The 20133-nt window shown below is 36.4% G+C and overlaps 2 protein-coding genes across 2 annotated transcripts; one reads left to right on the top strand and one right to left on the bottom strand.

Annotated features, from left to right (window-relative positions):
• The first annotated feature begins 317 nt into the window (after positions 1–317).
• Positions 318–4481, top strand: LOC150027956 (uncharacterized). The gene is made up of 2 exons (XM_090300970.1): positions 318–1004; positions 4461–4481. Exons 1-2 carry the CDS (start codon positions 318–320, stop codon positions 4479–4481), a joined length of 708 nt encoding a protein of 235 aa, XP_090157096.1.
• Positions 4482–11760: 7279 nt separating this feature from the next.
• LOC137837439 (sucrose transport protein SUC8) lies at positions 11761–13970 on the bottom strand. The gene is made up of 4 exons (XM_068646424.1): positions 12650–13970; positions 12409–12472; positions 12273–12316; positions 11761–12159 (listed from the first exon to the last, which is right to left on the bottom strand). Exons 1-4 carry the CDS (start codon positions 13847–13849, stop codon positions 11977–11979), a joined length of 1491 nt encoding a protein of 496 aa, XP_068502525.1. The 5' UTR covers positions 13850–13970; the 3' UTR covers positions 11761–11976.
• Between the last annotated feature and the right edge of the window lie 6163 nt (positions 13971–20133).

The following is a 20133-nucleotide window of genomic DNA, read 5'->3' on the forward strand; positions in this document are numbered from 1 at the left end:
AAATTGAAATTAGGAAGTATTACCGGACAAAATCATTATTAAACTTAATTAGACTTAATTACAGGAATATAATCACTATTAATGAGTCTATAATTAGACTTAATTATAGGAATATAATCACTATTAATAGGTCTATAATTAGTCTTAATTACAGATGTTATGGGAGAAAAAGAATCTGTACGGTTCTAATGCTATGGTTATATATATGTATCATTGCTATAGATGAGAGACAGATTGAATAAAACAGAGAATATTCTTTCATGGTATCAGAGCACAAAACTCTGATACCCGACAAACAAAGGCAACGGTGCACAACCATGGCAGATGCACCAGAAAAGAATAATGCCAACAAAGCAGAGCACGAAGGAGGAGGTGCTAAGAAGACCTACTCGTCATATGATCTCAACGCGACTGACAATCCCGGAAACATAATCACGCAAGTCCAATTGCGCGGAGAAAATTACGACGAATGGGCAAGAGCAGTAAAGATCTCGCTTCGTGCCCGGAGAAAATGGGGCTTCATCACACATATCCAACCAGAGGATGAGGCACCCGACCTTGAAGATTGGTGGACCGTGCAGTCCATAATTGTATCTTGGATTCTAAACACCATTGAACCAAGCTTACGATCCACAGTAGCATATGCTGAGACTGCACATAACTTGTGGGAAGACATTAAAGAAAGATTCTCGGTCGTGAATAGACCTAGAATTCAACAACTAAGGTCGGACTTGTCAAGATGCAAGCAGGAGGGAATGGTGGTGGCAACTTACTTTGGAAAATTGAAGGTCCTTTGGGATGAGCTTGCTAACAATGACAAAATTCCATCTTGTACGTGTGGTGGATGCAAGTGTGGGATTGGTGCTCAGTTGGAAAAACGAAGGGAGGAGGAGAAGGTTCATCAACTCCTTATGGGGTTGGATGACGCAAGCTACGGGACAGTAAGATCAAACATTCTGGCCTCAGATCCATTGCCGTCTCTGAACCGCGTATATGCTATGTTGGTACAAGAAGAAAGAGTGAGAGAAGAAGATAGTTTAGCAAACCAACACCTGGGGGCCTGTCGGAGGCCATATAGAGACTTTTGAAGCTTGCACACTGCCCCTGGTTGAGATTCTTGGAAGCCAGGAGGGAGTTTCATATAAACCTCATCATCAAGATCACCATGGAGAAACGCATTGTGAACGTCCATCTGATGAAGCTCCCAATCTTTTGCGGCTGCTACTGCTAGAGTTGTGCGAATGGTTACCGTCTTTACGACAGGAGAAAACGTCTCGTTGTAATCCAAACCCTCCACTTGATGATTGCCAAGAATTACCAATCGAGCCTTGAATCTTTCAATTGTTCCATCCAATTATTGCCAACTCTTTAGAAACTGGAACGGACCCACATTTTCTTCATGAAGTTGCCTCCTCAAACCTAGATGAATGCATCGTCAACCAACCCATTGCATCTCCCATCCCAGCCAAGGAGGATGCTACCCTCACAGATGACTTCGACCACACTATCAACGACTCTGATCCGTGTATAGAAGCCTCGACGCTACCCGCGGATCCACCGCCGCGTCCGACGGAGACGGCGCCGTCGGTTTCTTCACCACCGCTGACGGCCGCGGTTCCCCTTGGGCGAGGGCATCGCGCGAAGCTGCCTTCCGTACGGTTACACGATTTTGTCGCAGCCACCACGATACCGTCAAGCCCCTCTGTTCCGTCACCTCCTTCAACAGAATCCTCAGGTGTTTCGTATCCTATACATGATTTTGTGAGTTGTGATTCCTTTTCTAACCATCATCAAAGTTTTCTTGCCTCTTTACACACCGAGCAGGAACCCCTGTTCTTTTCTCAAGCGGTCCGAGAACCCCGGTGGCGTGATGCTATGGCACAGGAGATTCATGCTCTCGAACTCAATGACACCTGGAAACTCACCGCTCTCCCTCCTGGAAAGAAGGCACTTGGGTGTAAATGGGTCTACAAAATCAAATACAACTCGGATGGAACAATTGAAAGATTCAAGGCTCGATTGGTAATTCTTGGCAATCATCAAGTGGAGGGTTTGGATTACAACGAGACGTTTTCTCCTGTCGTAAAGACGGTAACCATTCGCATAACTCTAGCAGTAGCAGCCGCAAAAGATTGGGAGCTTCATCAGATGGACGTTCACAATGTGTTTCTCCATGGTGATCTTGATGATGAGGTTTATATGAAACTCCCTCCTGGCTTCCAAGAATCTCAACCAGGGGCAGTGTGCAAGCTTCAAAAGTCTCTATATGGCCTCCGACAGGCCCCCAGGTGTTGGTTTGCTAAACTATCTTCTTCTCTCACTCGTTACGGCTTCCAACAATCCCCGAAGGATAATTCCCTGTTTACTCTCAATAATAATGACATACAGTTGGTTGTGCTAGTCTACGTTGATGATCTTGTGATTGCAGGGAATAATGGTACTGCCATCCAATGTTTTAAAGGCTACTTAAATCAATGCTTTCATATGAAAGATTTAGGCCGCCTCAAGTACTTCCTGGGGGTTGAAGTTGCTCGCTCCCCCAACGGAATCTTCCTTTGTCAGAGGAAATATGTCTTAGATATCATTACTGAAGTCGGATTGTTGGGTGCGAAGCCCGCCACTACACCATGTGAAGAAAATCACAAATTGAGCTCCGCTACTGGTTCTTTTCTTTCTGACCCGGCTACTTATCGTAGACTTGTTGGGAGGTTAATTTATCTGTGTTTCACTCGACCTGACCTTGCCTACAGTGTCCAAGCTTTATCTCAATTTATGCAAAATCCATGCTCCGAGCATTGGCAAGCTGCTCTTCGTGTTGTTCAATATTTAAAGGGGCATCCTGGACAAGGAATACTCCTACCTCGAGAGAACAACTTACAACTCTTTGGGTGGTGTGATTCTGATTGGGCAAGTTGTCCACTGACACGGAAATCTCTCACCGGATGGTTTATTCAACTCGGCACTTCTCCAATCTCTTGGAAAACCCAGAAACAACAAACGGTTTCTGCCTCCTCTGCTGAGGCTGAATATCGATCAATGGCTAAGACCACCCGAGAATTAAAGTGGATTAAAGACATTCTCACTTCTCTACATGTTCCTCATCCTGACCCAATTCGTCTTTATTGTGATAGTCAAGCACCAAAGCTCTCGGTGCTAAAAAGTTTGGAGCCATCTTGGTCAAGTTGGGCATTCAAGACTTAAAGAATCTGTACGGTTCTAATGCTATGGTTATATATATGTATCATTGCTATAGATGAGAGACAGATTGAATAAAACAGAGAATATTCTTTCAGAAAGCATAATATTAAGGAATCATATAGGTTGGAATATTTCTTAGATATTTTTATTAAGAAGTGGATAAACCAACAAATACTTGCTAAGATAGGCTCGAAAATGACTTTGATATCATATTACGAAGTGGACTTTAAGCCTAACTCAACCTCATAAAACCGGCTCATGAAGTTGAGGTTTGCACCCACTTATATACAATGAAAGACTCTAATTTCTAGTCGATGTGGGATCTTCAACAAATTTTTTATTTATTTATCGATACAAAAATAATCTGAAAAATTAAAAACTGATTTGAATGAGTTTTACACTTCAAAAGATTAGTTTCATAAATTTTTGTTAAGAAAACACTTTGCTAAAAGAAATAAATAAATGAGTATATATATATATATATATAATTGGGGGACAAAACGTGAGTGAATAAGGAATATAGTCGCAGACAAAAGTGCCGTTTAAACAATGGGATTACATACGTACCCAAAATTGTGAATATTTATGTTTTTAAACACACCAGAATTGTCACAAAGGTGACCAATAGAATAGTAATAAGTTTGGTTTCTTAAGAAAAATCTTAGGTTAGTTTCATCTTAGGTTTTGGTTTTAGTAGTAAAATATTATGAATTTGTATAAGGGTTGGAAACGAATATTTCCTTTCTTAATTAATTAATTTTTTACTGATAATTTTTTTTTTTAGATTACTAAGTTTCATTAATTCTTATAAATGGAAAAGCCTTTTTTACATGCTTTTTCCCCTAAATGGTTTACCCTACTGAACTTTGAATTGCATATTTGTTTCTTTTTTTCTAATGAAGCAAGCTTACATTAGATTCTTTCTTATATATAAGCTTTATACATAGGATGCTAAAACCAACAATAAAATCTTTAAATAACATTTAATTTTAGAATTAAAGATAAAAATTAATTAATTATTTATTAACTAAGTTAGATATTATTTTATAAATTGAAATAATTATTAATATCTAAAATAGTTTAGTTTTTAAATTGGTATTTAATATTAGTTACCAAGATTTTAACTACTAATTATTTTAGATTATAAAGTAATAAATTGGTAAAAGAGTTGTGACTTCTCTTGCTGTTTTGTTTTTTTGTTAGGGATTATATAATCAAGTGAATCCACTTTTGTGTGTTGATGTGTGTATTTTTTTTTGTAGAGCATGGAGTTGCCATTGTAACAAGTTTCATTCATATAATGTTTCATATTTATTTATTCTTTATTTGTTGATAAGAAAAAGTAGTTAAAAGCTTGGTAGTTATGTTAGATACAAATTTAAAAGTTAGTTTATAATTTTTTTTGTTAATAATAGAAACTACATTACATACCAATGATTTTTTAATTTATAAAATAATATCTAATTTAGTTAATATAACAATTAATTATTTTGTCTCTAAAATTAGTTGATATTTAGTGATTTTCTTGTAATGAAAGTTCACTTTAATGACTCTAGCTTTGAAAACTACCATCAATTTTTAATTTGAAAATTAAAACTTTTTCCAAGGTAATAATGCTAAATTAGACTAAGTTTATAGTTGCATAAAAAAGAGATTACTTAAAAGTAGATCTTTAAAATTTGTACAAGATATAAGTTTACTTTGGGAGCTATAGATACCAAATTAGAAACTAGTTTATAAATTTTTATTAATAATAAAAACTATTTTAGATACCAATAATTTTTTTAATCTATAAAATAGTATATAATTTGGTCAATATAGTAACTAATTATTTTTTATCTCTAAAATTGATTTCTATTTAATGATTTTTTTGTAGTGTTAGTATTATTCATTCTATACAAATCAAAATAATATTAATTTTTTTAATAAAAGTAATTAATAACATAACATACATTTTTTTTTTAATTTCATTGTATGTTATGTTATTAAAAAAATGAATATTATTTTAATTTGTGTTTTTTTTATCGACAATAACATATAAATAAATTTGAACCACTTCAGGGGTGGTTCAACCCTTATACATATTGCACACCACCAAATACAACAGCAAACCGCCAAAACAAACAAACCAACGCCTTGCCCTTACTTAACCCAGAAAGAGAAAAAAACTTCAAGAAACTAACCTCAAGCACTCCAATGGTTCCAAACACCAATCAGAGAAGGAGAAAGAAACTAACCTGGAATTTGTAGAGACCCAGGACCAAACCTTTACTTGTACCAGTGCAAAAACTTCAGACGCATCAGCCACTCCTCTTTTGAAAATTATTGTGTTCCTATGACTCCAAATTTCACTAACCACCCCTATCCAAATTGTGTTCCAAACAAAAGAACCCGTCTTAGAAGGAAGAATCAACCTGAACTGATCGAAGTTAAACCTTGGCTCATTATGAGCCACGAACAGAACCCCAAGCCACCTGTAGCATAAACACCAAACACGCCAAGCGAAAGTACAACCAAAGAACAAATGACTACACGACTCTTCCTCCTTCCCGCACAGAACGCACCTCAAGCTTTCTAACTGCACCCCTCTTCTACTAAGATTAACCCTAGTAGCAAGCTTGTTTTCCAACACTCTTCAAGCCAAAAGAGCTGCAGAAGGCACAACCTTACTCCTCCATATCTTACTAAAAACCGACAAAGAATCCGCCTCGTTGTCCTTCCTGATAAGTTTGTAAGCTGAACTTACTGTAAAAGATTGTAGATCCCCAACCTTCCAAACCCAACTATCAGCCTCTCCTGGGGCCACCCCAACCCCAACCAGGAGCTGACCCAACTGCTCCGCCATCGGATTCTCCCACTCAAAGAAAGACCTTCTCCAAGCTAGTTTCCAAACCTATCTTCCATTAGACCAATACCCACACTCCAACAATTTTGCGTCTTTGTTAGAGCTAATAGAGAACAATCTTGGGTATACATTTTTCAACGCCTTGCCCTTCAACCATCTATCATTCCAGAAATAAATATCCTTCCCATCACCTACTTTCCACTCAAAACTGTCTTCGAAACTTCTCCCCCACCCCTCCGTCGACCACACTTCCTTCAAATCTTTCCACCAAAGAGAGCAACTCCTATCTTTACCCTCCACTCCCAGAGATCTCCACCCACCATACTTAGACAAAAAAACTTCCTTCCAAAGACCGACCTCAACCGAACCCAACCTCCAGATCCACTTCCCCAGCAAAGCCAAGTTAAACAGCTTTGGGTCTATGATCCCTAGACCCCCAAACTCACGAGGCTTACACGCCAAGTTCCATGAAACCCAAGCAATCTTCCTTCCGTCTGCACCCCAACCCCATAGAAAATCCCTTTGTAGCCTTATCAACTTCCGTGCCACCCCAGCAGGCAATTTGAATAGCGACATAAAGAATAATGGGATGGAAGAAAGCACTGACCTTATCAGACAAATCCTCCCAGCCATCGACAAACTTCTTCCCTTCCACCTGCTTAATCTCGCCTGCACTTTCTCTAGCACCCCGTTCCAGAACGCGCCGCGTTTATGACTCCCTCCAACTGGCATTCCCAGGTAAATGAAAGGAGATACCATCGTATCGCAATTAAGAATCGCTGCGAAACGCTGAAGTATGACCTGGTCCATCCCCGTCCCTCCGATCCTGCTTTTCGCAAAATTAACTCTTAACCCCGAAGCGAGCTCAAAACATTGAAGGATCGCCTTTAAGAAAATCATTAAATAGAAACCAATTTTAGAGATAAAAAATAATTAGTTACTATATTGACCAAATTAGATACTATTTTATAGATTAAAAAAATTATTGGTATCTAAAATAGTTTCTATTATTAGTAAAAATGTATAAACTAGTTTTTAATTTGCTATCTATAGCTACCAAAGTTTTAGTTACCAATTACTTTAGATTCTAAAATTGGTAACTAAAATCTTGGTGCTAATTAAATACTAATTTAGAATTTAGTTTATAATTTTTTATTAACAATAAAATCATTTTAGATACCAATAATTTTATTTTAATCTACAGTATCTAATTTAGATAATATAATAACTAATTATTATTTTTCTCGAAAATTAGTTTATATTTAATAATTATCTTGAAGTCACTTGATCTTTAAATATAAAATTATTTATTTATTTTAAATTGAAAATTAGAGGCAAAAAATAATGATTTTAAAAAATGAAAAATACTTCTTTTATAATATTGAAAACTAAAATCCACACAATTTATAAAAACAAAAAGGTGAAAATTTCAAATTTTTGAAGAAAAAAATAAAAAAATAAAGAGCTAAAATTATAAAATTAAAGCTCATTGTTAGAGATTAAGAAATGTTTAACCCAAAAAATCATTATCAAATAGTCATAAACACTTCAAGAAAGTTTATAAAGAAAGGACCTGTATATCCAAAGAACTCATAATAAAGAGTTACTAGACAATGATTCATGCCAAAATTTGTTACCACAAAGAATAATCACAACTTCACATACCCATTAATTCACTATTCCTTTATTTTATCAGCAAGAAAGAATAAATAAATGTGAACTATTTCAGAGGTGGTCAAACTCGTGTACAAATCGAAAAGGAACCTCTAAGCCTCCCCTAAAAAAAACTAGAACCTCCTACCAACAACTAACAAAACTCCTACAAACACCACAAAAAAACAACAACAAAGAAACTAACCAACAATCCAAAACATCACTTAACCAACCTCATACAAACCAAATGATCAAAACACCAGTCAAAATAAGAACAAAAAAGATCAAGAATTCCTTGGAAGTTACCCAAGACCAAACTTTTAATTGAGGAAGAATGAACCTTTCTGAAACATCAATCACACCACCTTTGTACTATAGCTATCAAACATGCATAGGAAAAAGCAAATGAACATGTATAGCATTAATTTCTACCTTGTGGTGAACAAATTAAACATTCCACATATCTTTGCAATATATTGGAAAGTTGTTTGTTTTGGAGGTAGAAAAATGGTAAATATGGAAGCATATTAATTAATTGATATATGTATGTACCTAGCTTGGGACTACTTGTGATGGAAAAATATTTTGAGAATAGACATCTACCTGATTCAGTATTAACGTATACCTGAAACTTTGTTTCCTTCCATGCTCAATGCCTAACTTGTCCACTTTTGCTTGCACCACCTCACATGGAAAAACATCTATGCACACAAAAGTGGTACTTTGCTATCTCCTTTTATGAAAGCTAGCTATAGGGCACAATAAGTGTCTTCCAAATTCTTCCCCTTTGCACATTCTACATGTTAAATTTTGTTAGCAGCCACTTGTGGAATGGCCAAAACGATTAGTGTTTGCAACATTCATTTCCAGTTTTACATCAAAGTGTCTATCAGCATATGCAAAAGGTATAAGGTATGCACCATTCTATTCTCATTATGATGCCTTATTCACTTCTACTACACTTGCATTTTAGGGTTTTAACCTAACATATGGAACTTCTTCATGTATTATAGGAAAAAAACACACTCACACAAACTTAGGGTGGTCTCTATCTGTGTTTTTCTTGCTTTCATATTAATCAATTCTAGTAACACAAATTCATGCATCTAACTCACACTCAATAACTATATTTACATATTTTTATTACCATGGTGCACATAATATAATTGTTAAAGTGCCATGCCAACCTCTATTATAATGCAAATATATTATCTTTATGAGAAAATATAGTGAAAAAAAGAGAAATTTAAAGTAGAATTAATGATATAAAATGGAAGTATAAAGAAAATGAGTTGTGAATACTTTTTTTGTCTTCATTTTTTTTTTCACCCTAGTTTGATCTAGCTTAAATAAGTTTTTGATAAGTAGTTAATGAAACCTCTTTTCTTCAACAACCAACATGATTAGACATGTGGACCGTGAGACTATTGAAAGTGATTTCAAACGACACTGGGTAGTGGTTTGGAGATTTATGTGTGATCATTGTTGCAGAGATTACAAAGGCAGTGAAATAGGTAAGGATATTGTTGCTAATTAGCATCATAAAGTTTTACATAAGAACCATTTTTTATACATAATTGCTACTTTGTTCTACACTACTCAAAATAGCACACTAGGGAAACTGGCATTTTAATTGGAATACTCAAGGCATTTTTCAATTTCTAATTAATGCTATGATACAAACTCTTTCCATGTCAACTCATATAAACTTTTTACTTCATGCATATCTTCCAATTGATATATTAATTTTCAAGTGAAAGTGATTACAATACCCTCTAACATTAAGAATAAAACAAAATTCAAAATTAAATCTAAGATGTCGTCAGTGATATATTGAAGTTAAAGGAAAGATAATTGAGAGAAACATGAGAGAACCTTTAGCTGTCATCGATGTTGTTGAAACACTAGTGAAAAATGATTATTTTTGACATTACATTCACAACGCTTTTATGGTCAGACAATGTATTTCAAAACATGGTGACACTTTTGAAATTAAATTACTCTAAAAAGGCGACTATGAGGTAAAGTCGTCTTTTTACAACAAAACGCTTTGTGTAAGAAGACGACTATGAGATAAAACCGCATTCTTACAGCAAAGCGTTTCGTCTAAGAGGGCGACTTTACCTCATAGTCGCCTTCTTACACGAAACGCTTTGTTGTAAGAAGCCGACTTTATACCTCATAACCACCTTTTTAGAGTATTTTTATTACTCTAATTCATAGTGCATAGTTACGCTTTCATACTTCCTTGTCTTCTGGTGCTTCGTTTTCCTCTTCTCCTCCTCTGTGCTTCTTCTTTATCTCGAGTCATTGTCATCTTCGAGTCATTGTGTAAGTTTCTTTCGAGCTCTGTACTTCTTCTTCACCATTGCTTTTTGTTTTTTTTTTCTGTTTCTCTTATTTATTTCTTTTCTTCCATTGTTGTGAAGGTTCTTCACCATTCATACTGTTTCATTGCCTTACACGCTGTTCTTTAGGTTTTCACTGTTCCTCCATTCGGTTCTTCGTCGCTGTCGTTGCCGTCACTCTTCACCACCAATGTTACCTCTTCATAGACTTCTATTATAACCTAACAGCTAACATAATATAAATTAATGATAATGCATATATTATATATACATCTTATAGGCAGGTGTAAAAGAGCGACTACCCTCTTTGTTTGAATCTAAGAAGGCGGCTAAATAGCCGTCTTCTTTGCTTTGACACATAAGACTACACGCTGATCAATAACAGCTAAAAAGCCACCGTTTTACAGTTAAAATAGTTTCCGTTTTTAACATTTCATCCACCAGTTAAAGAGAACCGTGAGGAGATGCTAAGAACACACATCAGAGGAAAGCAGAAAACGCAGAGGATCCTTAATGCTCTTTCACGAAAGGAAATCAGAGCCAGAAAATCACAGGAGAGCGGGAATTGAAATCAAAATAGAATGCTTAAGAACATGAAGTTAGAAAAATTAAGGGAAAAGAGAAGTGTGTGGTTTTGTAAGAAGGTGAACTAACCTGATTGTTGCACGCGAAGTAGAAAAGTGAGCGAGAAGATGAACATTTGGTTGTTGCCCTGGGAGTAGAAAAATGCGAGAGGATGAATGAACGAGGAGTTGAATAATCTTTAGCTATCAGAAATTGAAATATATAAGAATATGAAAACACAACACTTACAAATAAGAATTTGAATAATGTGGTATGATATAGTTACTACAACTTGAAAAATTTCTTATATATATAATTTCTAATAATTAGAAATTCTTATATAGTTTACAGTGAGGAGAAGAAAATAAAAATAAAAAAGAGATTAAAAATTGAGAAGAAGAAAAAATTAACATTGATGAAAAATTAGTTTATAAATTTATAAAATTTAGTTATGAATAATTGTCTAAATCTAAATAATACTGATACAAAAATTTAAAAATTTAAAAATCTAATAATATAATAATAATTGTTTTTTTATTAATAAAAAATAGTCTCTAAAATAAAATCAATTTTATTTTTATTTTTTAATTAAAAAACTTATGTTTTAGTGATATTTAAAAAATGATATTATATATTATTTTAAATTTATTTATAGTGACATTTATTTATAAATGTAACAATAGCGTGTCTATTTTATTTATAGTAACATTTTAAATTATGTATTATAACATTATTTAAATAAATGTAACTCTAATGTTACTAAAAATAGGAATTCGTGTTAATGTCCTCTAACCTTTCTTTGGATTTTTTTTTTTATAAAATGTTTAAACTTATGTTATGCTTTTTTAAGGCTGCTTTGAGAGTTTCCTGTATTTATTTGCATTGATTTGACCCAGTTCTTCATGTTTACTCTTTTTTTTCATCTTCTACGATATGTTCAATGTGATGAAACATTATTAATGAAATCTGTGCGAGTTCTTTAACGTATAAACATTTTTTTTTAATTATTGGCGGGTTTTTGAAATATTATTACAACTTAATTTTGAAATGAAAATTAACGGCAGCTTGAGATGATCCAGTTTTTTTTCTTACAAATTAGGAGACTAAGTGTGAAAGCACTAAAGTAAAGAAAAAGGAAAAGAATACGCGGAATTAAGATAATTTCACTTTTCATATATTTGAATTCATAGCAATAACAATAACAAATATATATTTTTTATCGATTGAACTTGTTCCTGATAAAATTCCGTGTAAAATTGTTGAAGCTATGGAAAGTTTCCAAGGATCTGAATAGCGAAATTCGCACCATCTTGAAATCTTAAGGCTCCTTTTTCCTCCTATCTCAGGCACGAGGAGCATTCCTAGCCATTAATGAAAACTCCCCATGGAGAGGCTGGAAATCTTGGCTTCATCCTCTTTCTTGGGGGACGGAAGTAGAATAACTGCAAGTATGGCACTTATGGCGGCAGCCCCCGCGCCCAACACAAAAGCCGGCAAGTTGCCACCGCCGAACCAATCATCCCATGGTCCACTAATTGCTGATACAATCATCTGTGCAAACCAAATATATAACTCTCATTAGAATTCGTTGGTCCAAGGAAGTTGAGAGAGAGAGAGAGAGATTTTATGTTGCTGATAAAGAAATGAAGTAAACGGATTCTAACCTGAGGAATCACAATTGCAACATTGAGAAGACCCAAAGATAAACCTGAAAGTTTTGAAGCAAACAAAAAGTTAAACATTTTGATGGGCTTAAACATTCAATCACCCTTTCCAAATGCTAACTATTTATATATTTACCTTGTCCTGCTCCTGAGGTGCTGGAGTAGATAGACGCTAGAGCAAAGGGAACACTATACGTAATCTGGATACGCACAAGTATTAGTTTACAGCAAGATAAACAATGGTTGTAATTCGATACAAATTAAAAGTATTTTCAGATCTTTTTGAAAATCCTTCTGACTTTTATGAAATGAAGTGGTGATGGATGGAAACCCTGATGTACTGTTGCATGAATGGTGAGAAAAGATAGAAAGCTTACCGCAAGAGGAATACCAAGGACGGAGAAGAATGCCATGGCTCCACCTTTGACTTCCATGCTTGGGTTTCCAATGAGAGCAGGGTTAAGTGCTCGTTGCTGCTCAGCGACTTTTGTGATGAGCACGGTGAGTGCCATGCAAGCTGCAAGAATAACATTAACAATTGCCCACAACCACTTCACTCCCCCAACCAAGCGACCCAAAGGTTCAACAGCCAAAGACATCACAGCCAACACCACTGAATTCAACATGAGCCCCAAAGAACCTGCATGCACACCAGCATCATAAGCCTTCTGCCCAACATCACCGCCATACACCTCACGACCCATCCAGTCAGTGTCGAACAAAACATAAGGGAACCACGCAATCCAGTTAATAGCAGTCACCAACATCAACATCCACATTGGCCTCTGGAGTCCCTTGAATGCAACGCAACACTCTCCCAAGAAGCACGAAACTTGAGTCTTCCCTTCCTCCTCAGCCTCCTTCTCCGGATTTGACGGTATATACTGAGGGTCGTTCACGCAAGTGAGAACGATAATGCACAAAGCAAGAAGAAGGACGATGGAGAAGAAGAAGCAACTCTTTAAGTTTGCGCAGAAGACGTTGCATGCCTCGGTTTCTGTGAAAGGGAAGATCTTATGGAGACCGTCGTAGGATCCTGCGGCATAGCCCAAGACGTTGCCGACAGCCATGAAAAACGAGAAGAACGAGTTAGCGGTTCTCGTCTTTTTCTGGTCGCCGGCAGCCAAGTCACCAAGGAAGGCGCGGCATGGACCCTGGAGCATGTTGTTGGCAACATCTAAGATCCAGAAGCCGACGACGAAGATGGCAACGGCACGTGGACGGGTTTTCTGGGTGATGTCATCGCCAGCCAGCTGTCCTATATCGGCAGCGTAGCCAATTAGGATGATGGCGATGGCGACGGCGAGGGCGCCGGCGAGGATAAAGGGACGGCGGCGGCCGAAAGCAGACTGGCATCGGTCACTGCTATAGCCTACAATGGGCTGAACTAAGAGACCGGAGATGGGGCCACAGAGCCAGATGAAAGAGGCCCAGGCGTGAGGAACTCCTAGGGTTTGTACGTATGGCGTTAGAAGGGAGAGTTGCAGGGCCCATCCAAATTGGATACCGGCGGCAATGGATGACACCGCCACCATTTTTCGGAGAGGGCTAGATTCAGGTTTTGGTTGCTCCTCCATTATTACTATTTTTATTAGGGAGGTCTAAAGCCCAAAGAGAGACGTGCAATGTGCTTTACGCGCTGTTGCTGTCTCTCCGTGGTGACCTCAAGAGGAGACTTTGGTGCTTGTGCTGTTGTTTAGAAGTGAGACATTGGGAAGTTTATATAGAACAACAAGGGGGGTAACGTAGGTATGAATGGCTCTAAGTCTAGCATGATTGTAGGAGTAACTCGTAGTGATTAGTAACGGATGACAACGTTATCCACTTTTATGCTAAGTTTGTTATTCTTGGTGTTTTTTAGAAAACCTAGTTGGTAATGGGTGGCAATGCTTATGCCATTTGTGATGTTCAGTTCTTCATTTCTCAACCCAATTCTAACTGTGATATCGATTCCCCCAAAGAATAGTTCCTTTGACTAAATATAATCTCCCTGGATGGCAGTTAAAAGTTTGGATAACAATAAAAAAAATGGCTTGAAACATAATATTAATGTATATTGTCATATTATTGATATAAGGTGAGCTTTTATTTGATATATAGATGCTTTGAAAATATAATTTTTAAACTTTTATTTTTTATAATAAAATGTAAAGTGAGATAAACTCGATTGTAGCATTAATAACGGTTGTAGGTGTGCGATTTTGTTTTATGGGGCTGGTGATTATTAGTATTGTTTCAAAGTGTAACCAACTGTGAAATTTATATAGTATCTTCGTCTTGACTGAAGATTATTAAAATAAATAAGAGTTTCTCAAAATCAGAAGAGCCTAAAACTATGTTTTAATGTTGGTTGTTATAATTTTTCTGTACTTTCAAAATTAAAAATTACCGATTTTGTTAGCAAGTATTATATATATGATACTTATTAGTGTGTGTTGAACAAAAGTTAAATGATATTTTGAAGTAATTACATGTTGTGATATAATGTCTGATGGAAGAGGCCCAAGCACAAGTCCACATGCAAGCCCACCAAAGGGTAGATTTGGGCCAACCATAGAGTTATGGCCAAGAGGATCCAAGAAGACGTTCTTTTACATGTTCAAATGCCATAAACTCTAGTGTAGAGTAGACTTTGATTTCTTGTCAAAATTAGCATAGGAACTTTATTTGTAATTTTCTTAGAATTAATTTTGGCACCTAAAACACCAACCTAGGTAAACTTAGAGTTTCTAAAAAAACCTCTAAATTTACCAAGGCCGGTCTAGAAAGCCCATGGAAGGGGTGATGGCATTTCATGTGTTCTTCTTGAATCAAAGTAGTAAAATGGATGCGGAAGCAATGGGTGAGTGAAACAAAGCCCTCCTAGGAGTTGTGATGGCTTTGAAGGTGCATGATGAGTATGAATTAGAGAGGTTCGGCCAGCTCTATGAAGAAAGGTGAAGGGAGTGAAGTTTATAGCCTAGATTTCTAGGAGAAGTATAGCTAGTGCACAAAATGGGCAGCATAACAATACTCAAATAAACTTGTCCAATACAAAGAGATAGCCTTCCTATTTATAGGCTATTTGGGCTTAAATGTTAAGCTACATTTCTAAGGAAAAGAAAACCAAAATTAAATCTAAATTCTAAGCCATGTGCCATGCAATGACCGGCCACACAACCCTAGGTTCTAGAAGGTTTCCTTCACAAAGTTCTTTCTACACTACCTATCTTACTAAGTACCCCTAATGGCCCTTTTATGCAACAAAGCCTCTTCTCTCCCAAACCGTAGCTTTGGCCCTTGTGTGGGTGAAGCTAGACGGTCTAGGACTCTTCATAGATGCTCCTCATGTAGCCTTGGCCTAGACGCTCCTCATCATGGCTAGACGCTCCCTTTGTGAGGCTAGACGCTCCTTTTGGAAGGCTAGACGGTCTTGGTCTTGGAAGCTTGGCTTTCATATTGTGGTGAGCTTGGGCCTTCCTCCATCATCCCCTCCCTCTTGAAAAGGATTTGTCCTCAAATCCAATGCTTTTGCTTAGGGGAATGGTTGTGGCTGGATGGTGTCCATCATCTCCTCCTTCTTTTGAGAAGATCTATCCTCAGATCGTCAGGCTTGATCTCGGATAGCAGCATCTTGTTTCTTCAAAGCTTGTCCTCCTGGATCAAATGCCCACCTATAGAAATAATCAAATAAAGCATAGGTGTTAGTTTGCAAATTAATTTTACTAGGTTGCCATTGTTGTTTGTCTTTTGGTGTTGGCAACCTTGGACAAGATTTCTCTTTTAAGGGTTGTGTGTGGCCTCTAATCATCTTTTGTATTTTAAAATGGTCACTTGTGGTTACCTTCTCTTGAGGCATAAATCCTATAGGAGATGGTAACAACTTAAAAGAAGAAAGATGATTGAGCACACACATAACTTTAAAAGTAGAAGTAGTTTTGTGAACTACTTGATGGTATGTTTGCTCATCTCTAAAATTGTGTGTGCACTTCATGACTATTCTAGGCATAATAGAAAGAGCTATATTTTCAAAAATATTTGGACCATGCGTTTGAGGATGATAAGCATTTAAAGTGTGCAACTTAGTTGCAAGTTTTCCAAAGGAAATCCTCAAATCATGGTTTGCGAAAGTTGGAGCTCTATTCAATACTATGCTTGAAAATAAACCATGAAGATGTATCACTTCTCTAGAGAAGAGTTTATCCATAACCATGAAGATTGAATTAAAACCTTTTGTTGTCCTAGGAAGTTTTAAAATGAAATTTGTATCTTTCCAAGGATCATTTGCTAAAGGTGAAGGAGTATAGAGTTCATGAGACTTTACTTTAGGTGTAGTTTGAAAACATGAGTTGTACTTAAAGTAATGTCTTTGAACCTCTTTTCTCATGGGTGACAAAAGTTTTCCTCTTAAAAGCTCTAGCGTTTGATCAACTTTCTTTTGTCCCATGAGTTCTCCTTCTTGATCTATGCAAGCTTCTTGTAAGGACTTTTCTTTTGTGTTCATGCTTGCAATTGTTCCTTTACAAAAGGAAAGGCTAGGTTGTTCAACAAGAAGCATGTTTGTAAAGGTATTTTCAATATGCTTGACTTGTTGAATGACCTTGTGGGAAGGAACACTATTCTCCCACGCCTTTTGTTTCCCAAAATTTTTTTCTTTTTCTATTTTTTCTTCATCCCTTTTGTGTTTCATTTGTATTTGGTCTTTTACCACTTGGGAATGTGGTAAAGGGCTAAGTACAAACCTTTTATGCTTGTGGATAAAAGAAATCTTGTTAGTTAGACCATTGTGTGAGGTTTTCTTATCAAATTGCCATGGTCTACCTAATAAGATGTGGCAAGCTTCCATAGGTACTACATCACATAAAACATTGTCTTTGTAGTTGCCTATAGAAAACTCGATTTCCACTTGTTTGTCTACACGTAGTTCTCCATCCTCATTGATCCATTGTAAATTGTAAGGTTGTGGATGAGGAACTACTTGTAGTTGTAATTTTTCAATCAATCTAGTGCTACAACAATTGCAGCATGACCCACCATCCACAATAAGAGAGCATATATTTTCTAAAACATTGCATCTAGTATGAAAAATGTTCTCTCGTTGTGTCTCAATGGGTGCACTAGGTTGATTGTGGAGGATTCTTTGAATCATCAATAAGTCTCCCTCCAAAGGATTTATCCTTTCTCCTTCCCCTTTTTCTTGGGTACTAGGTTCATCTTCACCACTTGTGTAATCATCTTTTCCTTTTAAAAACAAAATTCTTTGGTTTGGACATTGTGCTTGCACATGTCCTCTTCCAAAACATTTAAAACATTTGGTGTCCCTAGCACGGATGTATGGGGTGGAGACATCTTTCACTAAGGGTTTGGTAGTCTCTTTGGGTTCGTCTCTAGGTGTACTACCCTCCCTTTTAAAGTCTTTCTTGGGATAAGAGTTGGAGTAAGAACCTACCCTTTGACTTGAAGTTTTGCGCAAATTTTGTTGTTCAACTTTAATGCAAAGTTGAACCAAATCATTCAAGTCTTGATAGGGTAATAGTTCTACTCTATCTCTTATCTCAAGTGATAGGCCACTAAGGAACCTAGAAATGGTGGTTTCCTCCTCTTCTCTAATGGAGGCTCTCATCATGTAGAGCTCCATCTTTTGTCTATACTCTTCTACGCTCATATTCTTTTGTTGGAGTCTTTGGAGCTTGTCCATCAACTCCCTATGGTAGTAAGAAGGTATATGTCGACGTCTTAGGGCTCCCCTAAGGTCATTCCAATATTCTATGGGAGGTTCCCTATGAAGACGCCGGTCTCTCTCTAAAGAGGTCCACCAATACATAGCATTTCCTTGGAAACTAAGGGTGGCTAAGGGTACCTTACGTTCCTCACTTACCCTATGGCAAGCAAAGAGTTGCTCTACCTTCATCTCCCAATCTAGATATATTTCTACATTTTCCTTACCATGGAAATGAGGTAGGTCTACTCTTGTTTCCCTTGGCACCTCTTGTTCCCTTTGCCTAGTTCTTCTAGGGGGTGGTTGGTAATAATCATTGATTCTACGGCTTCCCTCCCCTAGAGATTCAATACTTTGAGAATGTGATGCATGAGTTTTTTTTGATTTTTGTGATTTTTGTGACTTTTCTTCTTGAGCTTTAGCCAACTCATTAATTTTGTTCTCATTCTCCAATTGTCTAAAAGAGATCAATTGTACCGCTTGGGATACTTCTTTTAAAAGAGTTTTCAAAGATTTTACTTCACTTTCTATAGACTTTGGAGAGTGAGGAGAAGAAGACATGGCTAAAACTTTGTGTATATAGGTGTTTTACTTGGAGAAAGTTTAGGAAAGTTAGAGAAGGGAGTTTTCCAGGTAAGGGAGGTGAGTCACAATGGACTACTTAAGTACCAAGCCTTTTCCTTGCCAAAAACTTTTCCTCCAATGACTTCACACAAAATTTTCTCTTAGTAGAACACTTAGAACACAAGAAGTTGAGAAATCAAAAAGCAAGAAAACTATGTAAGCTAGATATGCAGCAAACTAGTCGGTATAGCACAAAATTAAACAATACTAAACATGCAAAATGTTTCTACCAAAACAGAAGAAATACAAGTTCAAACAAGCAACAAATTACTAAGCAAAATAACTATGCTATTCGGCCCTAGGTGAGGCTTCTTGGACACTTTGAGCCCTTGAAGACACACTCACCGTCTAAAACGTAATTTAAAAGAGGTAATTAATAATAAACCAAGTTGTAAAGGAGATAAGAAAACCCCCTTTGTTGTTCCTCTTTTTGGTTAGTGCACTTTCTTTGTTGTATTGATTGTTGATCTTCTAGGTGTTTGTAGTGTTTGTCTCAAGAAGCTTGTTTCGCCTTAGCTTTGACTCCTCCTTAGAAAGTTGGCTTTAATTCTCCAATTTCCAGCACCTATTCACAAGGGCTTAACCTTAAACCAAGTCAAATTCCATGCACATAAGCACCAAGAGAGAATTAATTTCCAGCACCCACAAAAGAGAGGTCAAGAAACAAAAGCAAGAAACAAATTTAATTGAAAGAAAACAGTACCACCAAAAGAATTTATAATATGACAACTTAGAAAGAGATTCAAGAAATTAAAGCAAACAATTAAAGGTACTCAATAAAAGTTGGCACACAAAAGGAATTCCTAAAGAAAAGCACTAGATTAGATGACCAAATAAAAAAACAGCACCACTGGAAAATCTTGTGGGCCAGAAAACAGTTTTGTTCCCCGATTTATGCTGAGCTGTAATTGTAAAATTTGTTTCTGAAATTTGGATACAAGAAAATTCAGGATCTTAGCTAAATTTTGGCTTTGGAATCACCTAAAACGCATGCAACATTGTTTTTTAATAATTTTTGCAAATTTGGTGTGCAGTTAGGCCAGCTGTAACGCTCAAGATTCGCACTCTGATTTTGTGAGATTTATCATTTTTTTTCTGTTGCTCCTTTTGACCTCATTATTTTTTTGTCTTTTCTATAACACCTTAAACTTGCATTTTCCAGAAATTCAGAATTTTCCTATGGGTAGAAAAATTTTGCTAAACAAAACAGCCCAGAACAGAGAGGTGTTACAGGGGAAATCTGGAAAACTGGAAGAAAACAGCAAGATAACCAAAATTAACACAATGGAAATGTGAGAATGGAAATTGTGTATGAACTAAGACACAATTATGAACTCAAACTAAAAATAAAAAGCACCAAAGGATCAAAATAACAGCAGATTAAAGCAATATAAAGAGACCCAAAACAAGAAACAATCAAGCCAAAAAAATAGGACTACTAAGAATTGATGACAATATGGATGAACATGACTTGACAAAACATGTATAGATTCAGAAAATTAAAGACTCAAAGCATAATATGAAGCAAAATAATGAAAG

The sequence above is a fragment of the Phaseolus vulgaris genome, chromosome 4, assembly GCF_051622355.1.
Source record: "Phaseolus vulgaris cultivar YP4 chromosome 4, ASM5162235v1, whole genome shotgun sequence".
Classification (NCBI taxonomy): domain Eukaryota; kingdom Viridiplantae; phylum Streptophyta; class Magnoliopsida; order Fabales; family Fabaceae; genus Phaseolus; species Phaseolus vulgaris.